The sequence below is a fragment of the Empidonax traillii genome, unplaced genomic scaffold (genome assembly GCF_003031625.1).
Source record: "Empidonax traillii isolate 1590-97213 ecotype Southwest subspecies unplaced genomic scaffold, ASM303162v1 scaffold566:size1034704, whole genome shotgun sequence".
Classification (NCBI taxonomy): Eukaryota; Metazoa; Chordata; class Aves; order Passeriformes; family Tyrannidae; genus Empidonax; species Empidonax traillii.
In genome coordinates, this window is record NW_020955759.1 from 809,545 (window position 1) to 821,325 (window position 11,781).

Consider the following 11,781-nt stretch of genomic DNA (forward strand, 5'->3'; position numbering starts at 1 on the left):
AGGCATGCACATGTGGGTTTTTTTAAGCACAAAAAGATCCCATTCCTGATTAGCCTTAAAATGTCCCCAAAATAAATGCTTCGTAACACGTGCTTCTTAATCAAGCTGTACCAGTACACCTCACAATGCTCACAGTTACGATGCAGTTGGCAATAGCTGAGACTATACAGTATACAGAGGTGACACATTTTTTTCTAAAATAAAACTATGAGTAAATATCTAATATTAACACTAACTTACATTATGTCATCAGTTTTCAAGAGGAAATTACACCACAGATTAATGAGGAATCCTGCATAGAAGTCAAAGGTATGATGTAGTCTTATAGCATTAATCAAGAGCTAAATATCATCTGACCTACTTCAAACAGACCAGCCTTTAATAGAGAGAAGATAAAAAGGCAGAGGACCAAGAGTCCATATTTATCTCTGGTGTAACACCAACAAAGCCAACAGAATTCCTTGAAGTTCAGTATGCCTCAAAGCACCACATGGCAAGTGCAACAGGTCATCCTGTAATCTGCAAGGTATGATGCGCTGAAAAAGCAATGCCATTTTCCGTTCCTATTTAGGAAACATTATAGTCAGAAACAAGATACCACAGGACCATATCTCAGAAAAATGTCAGTTTATTGTTATGCAAAAATTGATGTATCAATTAGCTAAAAAACTGTACTAATTCAAAACATAAACATAACCTAGGAAGTCCTCTGGAATGACAAAATCACAAAGTTTCCCAGAAAAAATGAATTTTTCTATACTGTATGTGGTAAACATAATTTTACTGTAAATAATATGTAAGTAAAGGTGAAGTTTTATATACAATTTTCTTGAAAAGTAATAAGGAATTAAATAGTTTATACTTTATTTTTTCAAAATCCTAAAACTAAGAGATCATTTATCCATTTGATCAAGTCAAACTTATTATTTTGATCCTCAGAGATAGTGATTCCCTCTTCCTTAGTGCTGACACCAAACACGATAGTGTTCCCAGACCCCCCTGAAGGTACATTCTAAAGAGACAGACATTAATAGATAATGACTGGGAACAGAACACATAAATACCTTTTAAAAAATTAACAAACCCGGATTTCCTTGGACACATGAGCAGTAAGAAGAAATCACCTATTATCTTTTTAGAACATGCATCTAACTATTTCTCATTCATAACCTGCTTCTGGCTTCACACTCCCTGACAAGAGCTGCTATTCACTTGTGATAATGAGAGTCTCCATACTGTTCAGAATTGTTAGTGACTGACAGCATTCATGTTTAGCAGTTTCAATCACTCTGATCAGGATCTCTAACCCAAGTTCTGCATTTCCAGAAGAACATGACCCTTGCCAACAAACTGGGAATCCAGCAGTCCCAGGAAGGGGGGGCTAAAGGAGATGTTAATTTCCCACTATTTCCAGCACAGGTTTGTGTCACCCTGTTTACTTCATGCATCATTCATCTGCTGTGATGAAATGCAACCCTGTGTTTTAAAAAAAGACCTCTGCAACAGTGAGGATACTATATCTTTGTGAGAAGTGTTTCACATATTTTCCATGGGCATTAACTGCTCCTGCTTCTATTTAAATCTGTGTGGCCCTCTTCGGAGGGTATTATTCACTTCAAGAAATCCATTGAGAAGGTGCTGAGCACAAGAAGGGGAAAAGCCAGCATGGCAGCAGACAGCAGCGTGGCTCCTGAAGAAAAGCCGAGCGCTGCTCCTGTGAAAAGGGCTGTCCACAAGATCCGAATGGCCAGCCAGGTCTTCAGTTTGGCGCGAGGTTGGCAGCAGTGGGCATCTGATCACTATGAAAAGCAAGAGCAAGAGCCCTCTGGGTGGGCCCCCACTGCAGAAGACTCATCAGCTCAGCCTATACAAGAAAGTTCCTTCAAAAAATGGCAAATTCCATCTGTCAAGAGGGATCAAGGAAAAGACGATGAAAAATCCTTGGTGACAATAAGAGATGCTGAAAAAAAATCAAGGGAATCAGATGAAGCCCTCAAAATGTTCAACATTAAAAGCAAAGAGGTGACCAAAACCGTTGTCAGCAAAGCCTACGAACGAGGAGGAGATGTCAGCCTCCTCAGTGAAAGATATGAGAATAACAACAGCAGCTCAGAAATGACCAAGCTCAAAGAAGAATCAAGTGCTATTGACAAAATTCTTAGTGGCAAATTATCTCCAACCATAAGGAGAAAGTGTTCAACTATGGTATCAGATCTGACCAAGAGCTGGGAGCATATGGAACAAGAGGACAAAGAGGTATCTAAGAAAGACCTGCTACTTAAGTGTCGTGATGACAGCCTGGATGCCCAGGACAGTGGCTATGGGGAGGCAGAGGACAAACCCGAGCAGGAAGACAGTGACCGAGAGGTGACGGCTGTGAAGATTAAACGTCCTGTACCATCTCTGTAAGTAAAGCATCTTTATTACATTATCACAAAATGGCAGAGAGGTACAGCTTTCCATGAGGAAGATGTGGGGGAGAATGGTAGGAAGTGATTAAAGATAAGCTATAATTCTTAAATTGAAAGAAAAATTCAGGAAGCCTCTCACATATCTCTCTGTGCTTAATTAGTTAGTCAACAACATCTGACTATAGCCTAGGGTTTTATGTGCTATGTACATAATAGAGGCAGACAGGAAATTATATTTGGGAAATGTTAATTATATTTAATTTTCACACCGGATTTACTGGTTCGTGAAAATAACTACTTCCTTCTTACTACTATATTCTGAATTTCAGAATATCAGCTATGCATTTGTTTCAGCAAATGGTGTCTAAAGAAATTTATTTGACAAATAGTATTTCCAAATATTTATTGATTATTTTGCTTAGTGCAGATTGTAAATATCCTCAGGAGCAATTTACAGAGAATGTCCAAAATTAACACTGCATGAATTATTTCCAGTTACATCTTATCAAAAGGTGGGTTCAATGCTTCACTTTAGAAGCTTTCCCATGCATTTGGAGTTCATCAATTCAAAGTAGAGAAACTTTCACAGGATCTGGGACCCCAAACATACATTAAAAGCATCCACCCTGCCTCAGCATCTGCAGGATTGATTTGAATCATGCTGTATGCTATATATCATTTGACAAAAAGAACATTTGAGTTATCAATACATTCTTTAATATTAACGTCACTCTTTGGGCACATTACAGTGTGGGGTGAGGGGATAGGGAAGTACAATCATTGAGTACATTGTGGAAGTAGAACTTCCCTATACCTGTAAAATGTGTGAAGAAAAAGGAAGAAGAATCTGTTACTTACCTACAGAGTTGTTATAGGTTCTACCTAAATATTTGAATTAGGTAGTAAATTCATAATGTTAGATAGTTTTGAGTAAGACTTCTTTCAGTAAGAGTCTTAGGTTTGAAGTTTACTACACAACAGCAGGCACACACATTAAATTTGGAGCCCAGATGCTAAACAAGTAGTGGCCAGCCATAACCATGCAGTCCTTGAGAAGTCTCCTATGAGAGCAGAGGAACAATAATGTTTGGTAGAAATTCTCCAGTTTCCATTCCCAGAGATCTCCAGCAGAACTACCTTCCCAGAAGACAAACAGTTGCACTGTGGCCACACTTGCCCAAACTAATTCATCTCTCTTTTGTTAGTAAAAGAATAAAAGCTCCATATGTCCAGTGCTGCAAGGTGGGAAACTGTATGCCCCCATTATAGACATAGCACACTGTGTGCTCCACTCCTCTGTTTTATGGACTTGGAAATGCCATGGAATCAAGGCAGCAGAAAGGAACATGTAGTTGAACCTGAACTGTTTGGATGTGGAACTCACATCTGGCTATGAAACCGCAATAAAAGGGAGCCCAGTCTCTGAGGCCAGTGGTGCTGAGCCGTGGCTGATGTGCACCCACATGTTGCCCAGTGGCTTTCTGGACAGGGACGACATCTGGAGGGAAAACTTAAACCAAGGCAGGGCTCAGCAGAGCTCATCTGCCCAAGCCTGCAGGAGGGAAAAGGCTGGCACCAGGACATGGGTTCCTACTGGAGCCGTCCCATAGTGGAGCTTCTACACTATGTCCATCACCCTCACAAATGCAAGCTGAGCAGGAAGCAATTTGAGACAAGAAGTCAGGGCTTTAACCCCCCCAGTTAGCCTGTGGTCAAAGGGTGAGTAAGGCAGCAGGAATCAGATGACCAAGGCCAGGATGTTCATACCATATCCTAATCGCCTTTTCAGAAATGAAAAACTGGGATCAGCACTGATGATGAAAAACTGATGAAAGTGCCAAAACAGACTTTTTGATCCCTCTGCAGACAGGCAGGCAGGCAGGCTGTGTCATTCCCAGTGCTTGGATTTTACACCTCACTACTGACGAGCATTTACCATGACCAGCATTAAACTGTGACCACCACAGTCATGGATTTCAACCATATTGTTCTTTTTAGCACAGCTATCCGAACACATGCACCCACACAGCTATTTTAACTATTCAGATGGGATTAGAATGATGCTTTGCTGTACAGCTGACCGGTCATCTCCAATGAGAAGCAAATAGTTTATTGCCAAAGCGAAAAAAATCTCTCCAGTAATGTAGTGGGGTAGAAGCATGAAAAAGTGCTTCTACATGTACACAGTTCACTGTATTAACTTGTTATTAAGCTAAACAATGGCAGAGATGCTCAGCCATTGAACCAATGCAGCCAATTCATCCACCAGAAATGGTTAAATTAGAAAATGCATTAAAAAAAGTTAGTTACAGTAAGTTTTTTTCAAAGCCATGTGGGGCACAATAATAGCAAAAGGACAGATAAGATGGTGGTTTTCTCAACCACTGAGAAGATGATTTGGATGAGGAAGGCGATATAGTATTCTGCTAGAAAAGAAAATTAAAGGTTTCAGTGGGAAAAGGAGGGAATACATTCTAAACTGTCAAATTTAAGCAGGCAACAAAGACTTTATAGGCAGGCCCCTGCTATCTCACTGTCTTCTTTCTGCTCAGCCTGGGGAATTGAATTTCCAGGACTTTCTCAGAGCTCATGGCCCTCAGAGAGAAGAGGGAGCAGCTGGCTGTGGCTGAGGGATAAGCCCTCCACAATGACATCTACTCATGAGCTCCACTGAGACTGTTGGCATCACTTCTTCAAGGCAATTTTGATTCACTTAGTATTTTTTTGCCCTGGCAACTCCATAGCTAATAAAGTGATTGAGCTCCCCTAGTACTTCTGTCCCTGGCACCAAGTGTCTGCACTTCTTCCTCTGCCATTATAATGCTCCCCAGTACTGGCATCTTCCTGGTGCACAGACCTGAACTGGGCACATCTCTATGAATCCTATTCTCTCTTTCAACCAGCTAGGTAGAAAACAAAGGAATGCCCAAACAGCAGGGAAACAGAATTTTCTGCAACTTTGCAGTCCTCTCAACCGGTTTTTAAAGTGTATTTTGATTATCTGATGTTACAGTTAATATTCAGCTGACATTACTGAGGAGGTTTCAAAGCAGCCTTTTGGGGAGTAAAAATATTAGAAAACAAATTACTTTGGCACAGCCACAGCACAGTCCCTAGCTGTGCTCTGTACACACACAATGACAGGATGTGGACAGCAAAAATACTAGCTCAGACTATCCGTAACTCCCCCACAATATGTGAAATTGGTCACTAGAGGAAAGAGCATCAACAGCTTGTCTGCCTGGAGTCATCCAGCACCATGATGTTGCACAAAAAACCACAAAAACACAACCCCCCCCCCCCCCCCCCCCACACACACACATACACACACACACAAAAGACCTCTGAAGGCCTTTCCTCATCCTTTGACATTGACACAGATTTCAGTAGCCTTAAGTTTCTGTCAGGTTTTTACCCTGCCCATGGGAGTGTGAATTTTGGACTTCAGTACTTGTTCAGAACCATACTTCAAATATAGAATCATAGGCCAAGCTAACACACTCTATTAGCTTGTTGTTGTTCCTTTAGTTATTGGCATCTATTACAGAGGAGAGATTTTTCTAGACCCTACTCTCTGTTTTTCAGCCAAGAACAGTGGAGGACCTAGATCATACACTTACAATTATTGCCATCTCTAACCTCATGGGGGGCAGATTTTGGGCTTGGGTAGGCACGCAAGTGGGGAGCTGCATGACTAATCAAAAGTACAGAAAGTGCAGGTAGTTAGCAGCATGCTGTTTTGCTCCCATACAGAATTAAGATATTCAGGGGAAAGTTTTCAAAAACGGGCTCAAATGTGGGCTGGAGGGTGGTAGTATAGACGGGATAAAGCTGTGGTCAGCGAACTTGCATTTGAGTGCAAACTGAGCTTAGACTAACAGCCCCCAAAGAGCTAATTTAGAAGTGGTGAACTCGTGCCACCTGGTGGCTCCCATCTCGTCTGCAAAAACAGAGTAACCAGTTAACAGCAGAGATCAGTAGCAGAACTGAGCCATTAAACTAAGAGATGCAAAGCACAGATGCCCTTTGTGTTTCTTTCAGAGCAAGCAGGCTGAGCGAAGAGGCCCGTGCCAACTCCCGCAGGAAGCACAGCGCCGTTCACAGCCTGAAGGACAAGTGGCAGGAATGGGCCGACCAGCACATCATAACGCAGAAGCTGAACCCTTTCAGTGAGGAATTTGACCACGAGCTGGCCATGTCCACTCGCCTGCACAAAGGAGATGAAGGATATGGCCATCCAAAGGAAGGAACCAAAACTGCTGAAAGAGCCAAGAGAGCAGAGGCACATATCCATCGGGAGATCAGGGACATGTGCTTCATCATCGAATCAATGGCTCGGCCACGGCCCGACGGCAAGATCCAAGTTACTTTTGGGGAACTCTTTGAGAGATATGTTCGTATTTCAGATAAGGTTGTTGGGATTCTGATGAGAGCCAGGAAACATGGGCTGGTGGACTTTGAGGGAGAAATGTTATGGCAAGGAAGGGATGATAATGTCATAATTACTTTATTAAAATAAGCAAACCAGAACAACTTTTGGAAAACTTTTCTCCTCTTCTCCCTTGCTATTAGCATTTGCACATGCCAGATCAGAAGTTGCATGACAATATAAACTCAGACCAAGTTTTTGATCTGTGGAAGTGATCTTGTGCATGTATTTCCTAATTAATTCATTTAAATGCCTATAAAATTATTTTATTTTAATATAGAATCAAGGGTATCACATTTGTTTTACAAGCGGGATATGCAACTACTACTGCAGTATTATCTTGGGACAGCTATTGACACAGCATTCTCTTACATATCACATACAAAATCCTTCTTTTTATAAATGGGGTTTTATATATTTATTGTATTTATATAACTAATTTATTAGGTAGTTTCATATTTGGAGTTATGAATGTTGGAATGTAATGAATAAAAATGTTTTAACTAGATAGACACTTAGAAAATGCCTTCTATGCAACATTGTGCAATGTATCATCTGATTATCTATATTGATACAGTTCTTATAAACAGGGGAAAATAGTATGTAACATATAAAAATCAGCCAGGTACTTGTACTTTTGTGTATAGCAAAAAAGTAACTAACATCATTATCTTCCTCTCAAATGTACCTCTGTGAGAAAAGATAAACCATGTTTATAACTTTGAGGAAATGTTATTTCATATTAGAAATAGCGACCTAATTTTATGGAATTTGCTGTTATGATGTCACTGAAATAATATATTTCAGTCCAGATGATGCTTAAGAGGAGTAAATGCTAATGAACTCATACTTCCAGGGCTTAAAATTGTTCGTATTATTCACAAATCTGAGACCTCTGTAAGGTCTTTAATAATTACTGGATTATAGAGACCACTGTTTACCACTGTAAAAATAGCTGTAAAAATGCATGTGCTTCACATGAAAAGCATTTGTTTCAGAACAAGATGCCTGGACCAGTAATTTGCATAATGACAAAGAAGTGTTTTTTTCCCCATAAGATGCTTTCACACTGAAAGAGCAAATATTGTCTTAAAAGTTGTATGAACATCTTTTCTCTCTGATAACCCAAATATTGCTGTCATATTAGGAGTACAGGACTCCAGTTTGATACTCCAGTGTACAAATAAATCAAATATTTAATAAGTTAGTAGTCAGTTCTTGTATCACTATGTCTATTGTAAGTCCATGTAAATCATTAATAGTTTAGGCATAGTTATATGTTGTGACTCTAAAGAAGAATTAATTGTAAGATGGATTCAATGTACTTAGCAATGTTTTCTTGACATCTCTTATACTACTCAAGCTGACCTACACAACTGACCTCAAAGTGTAATACTTACATATCATAACTTATTCTTTACATCTTTATATAATGATCTTCACAGCTATCTAAATTGTTCTGATGAAATTTTGTTGTCAAAAGAATACATGAATGATAAATAAAATCCTTAATTATTTCTTGTTTACTGTCCCACATAAATATGTGTGTATATTCTGTGAAGTAAAATATCAAGAAGTTGTTTCAAAATATAAGTGCATTATCTTTTTCAAAGGCTGTTAAAGTATTTCCCTGTGAAGGTATTTCCTTTCTCTGTCCAAAGATCCAGAAAAAGATTTCAGGGTACATGGAAACAGTCCTTATTAAAAAAAAACCCTATACAAAGAATACACACTAAAGGCACATAAGTGTTAAATGAATTATATATTTCTGCTCGTGAGAACTCTCATCTACCACAGGAAAACACAGCAGAGGTACACCTCACCACTGGTCTTTCAGTGTTATGTTCATGTGTGACTTAAACCCCAAGAGCACCTCATCACTGTATGAGGAATCAAACACATCTGCTTTCATTCACCCACCCAAGACAGTGAGCACCATATATTTTTGTACTGAAACACTGTAACATACCAGTAAGTGGTGCATTTCAATCTTATGCATGTTTACAGCATGTAATAACAGCTTGTGCATTGATACAAAGTCCATGACACCTACCACTCACCTGCAGGGAAACATCTAGAGTATAACTAGTCCTGCTGAAGTAGGAATCAAAAAAACCTTCCTGGCTTAGGTCTTGAGCCAATGAAGTAGCCTGCAGAAACTTAATTTACTCTGATGTTTTTTCTATTTCTTCCTACCTGTTCAATAGGAGCATGAAAGTATGGAGTGCCTCTTCTGCTTTACCTATTCCCTGAGCATTTCCTCTAATGAAGAAATCATTACGTGAAAGGAAGGCAGAAATTGTCACCAACAATCTTCATCCATATGAGAGCCATCTCTGCCTTGTTGCATGCCTACTGTAGAATCCCAGAAGAGGTTGATGTGTATGTCTCAAACACTTAGAGCCAGACAGCTGTGGAGCCAACCAAGGATTGTCGGTAATAACACTCCAATAAGAAAGAACAAGATGTGGCTTGAGAAGGGGGCCATGTGGAGGTAGGGCAGCACTTCTCACGCACAAACATCTTAGTTCCAGTTCCTGGAGATAAGCACAACATGGTGAAACGCAAGGGCAGGAATGAGGCTGAGAAGTGGACGTAGACTGTAGGGGGGGATCAAGACCACCAAAGACCCTCCAACTCACTTCTGGAAAGAAAGAAAATTCCCCATATCTGAAATAATGGATTGTACATGATAACTAACTTGCATAGAAAGTGAGTCACTATCTTCAGGGCAGGGAAAACCTATCTTTAAAAAGTATCTCCACCAAGACTGGCTGCATGCCTCAGGACACCTCATAGGTTGGACCAATGCTGGATCAAGGACTAGTAATCTCTTTTTTCTTTCCTTGGCTCTTCCCTTTCATCTTACCCTTTATCCAAAACCAACTGCCATGTGCTTACATAGTAGGTCAGGTACTAACACACCAATTTCCATGCCACCTGTGTAATTTACTAATAAAACTTCCTGAGCTTTTGCAGACCCCCTGACTATCACTCCTTTTGACCATAATCATCTACGAATCTTGGGTGCTTCCTTCCCCTTAAGGATTGGATGTCAGCCTACTGACAAAAAAGGCTAGGTTGAGTGGACCACCAGCATATTTAGTGCTGGCATTTTATTGCTCCTGTCCCTTAAGATGCAGGGAGGCAGACACCTAACACGGACTGAATGAACTGCTGGCATTCTCAAACACAACTTGCTCCAGGTTCATCAGGGCAGGTTAAGCATTTACTTTAGAGGCAACAATTGCTCCTAATCCAGTCGTAGTATCTGAAATTTAGCTTTATCTGCACCAACTGAAATTCATAGAAGTCATCCACTTACACATTTGCAAGTAACTGATTATTGGCATTTATTTTTCTGCACACTCCTGTATAACTCCCAGAAGTCGCTGTGGCCAAGACTACACTTTAAGAGTTCCATATAATGCCTCCACTAGTACTGGGGGCAAGATAGGCAAGGACAGACTAAGCTGCACAGCAGACTTCTCAGCCAAACTGTATGTAACTCAGTGACAGAAGAGATGAGGAACCTTCCTGTTTTCCCCTTTATGGAGCATAGCAGAGATAACTGAAAGCCTATAACTTTTATTCAAATGCATTCAGCAACAGAGTAGACCGATGGCACTCCCTGAATTTCAACATTTTATTTAGCTAATGAACAGAACACAGATTAGGATACCAGAAAAAATGTGTCCCTAAGTGCCAATTCCACTCGTGCTTTAAATGCCTCCAGGGATGGTGACTCCACCACTTCTGTGGGGAGCCCATTCCAATGCTTGACAATTTCTGTGAAGAAATTTTTCCTAGTATCCAATCTAAACCTCCCTGGCGCAACTTGAAGCCCTACTCCCTTGTCCTCCTGCTTGTTAACTGAGGGAAGGAACCGATCCCCCACCTCACTATAATGTCCTTTCAGGTAGCTGTGAGAGTGCCTCTTTGAGCCTCCTTCTCTCCAGGCTTTATAAACAGCCCCAGCTGCTCCTCCTAAGACTTGTGCTCCAGACTTGTCCCCAGCTCCACTGCTCTTCTTTGGACACACTCCAGCACCTCACTGTCCTTCTTGTAGTGAGAGGCCCAATCCTGGACACAGGATTGGAGGTGCGGCCTCACCAGTGATGAATACAAGGGAATAATCACTGCCCTTGTCCTGCTGGCCACACCATTTCTGATACAGGCCAGGATGCCATTGGCCTTCTTGGCCACCTGGGCACATTGCTGGCTCATGGTCAGCTGCTGTCAACCAGCACCCTAAGAACAACTGACTTTAATTTTGAGACAAAGGTGGTGTTAACTACCTCAGCCTTTGTCACTGTTTCTCCCCTACATTCTTTAAATGATAGAGCTTCTCCTTAGCCCTCCTTTTGTTGCTGATGTGTTTATGTCCCCTTGAGTATCGGAAGACTTATATATATGCACATTTATACTTACCATATAGAATAAAAATAAGATTACAGTTTGAGAGAAAGGTAACATGAGATGAATTAATATTTGGAGAAAAAAAGACTAGCCTACAAGCTCACGAGCCCTGTTTAAATCTCTCTTTGCCTTCAATCCCTTAATTAAGCTGTGTAACAATGTAATCACTACTACACATCACAAATCTATAGCTCATTGCAGGTAACATAAGCCTCCCATTCAGTCAACCTAATGCAATGTTAAAAACCATGCAACAAGAAAACCCCCAACAAACCAACCCTCCCCGCCTTTTTCTATTTTTTCACTCAAAATACTTTATTTTCCATTGAATGAGAAAACCACATATGACATAACTAATAATTTCTCATACTATCCTCCATCATTAACTTCTGAGTTGGCAGTATTGTGCAAAGCCACCTTATTTGCGAAGAGTTTACCATTTTTATTAAAGAGAAATACTAAATATTGATATAATTTATTATGTATAAAGTATTTCATGTAAGTTATATACGAAGTTGTGTG

The 11,781-nt window shown here is 40.4% G+C and overlaps 1 protein-coding gene across 1 annotated transcript; it reads left to right on the forward strand.

Moving 5' to 3' along the window:
• The first annotated feature begins 1,612 nt into the window (after positions 1-1,612).
• On the forward strand, positions 1,613-7,442 carry ABRA (actin binding Rho activating protein). Its single transcript, XM_027897898.1, has 2 exons — positions 1,613-2,405; positions 6,453-7,442. The coding sequence occupies exons 1-2, from the start codon at positions 1,666-1,668 to the stop codon at positions 6,928-6,930; spliced, it is 1,218 nt and encodes a 405-aa protein (XP_027753699.1). The 5' UTR covers positions 1,613-1,665; the 3' UTR covers positions 6,931-7,442.
• Positions 7,443-11,781: the final 4,339 nt, after the last annotated feature.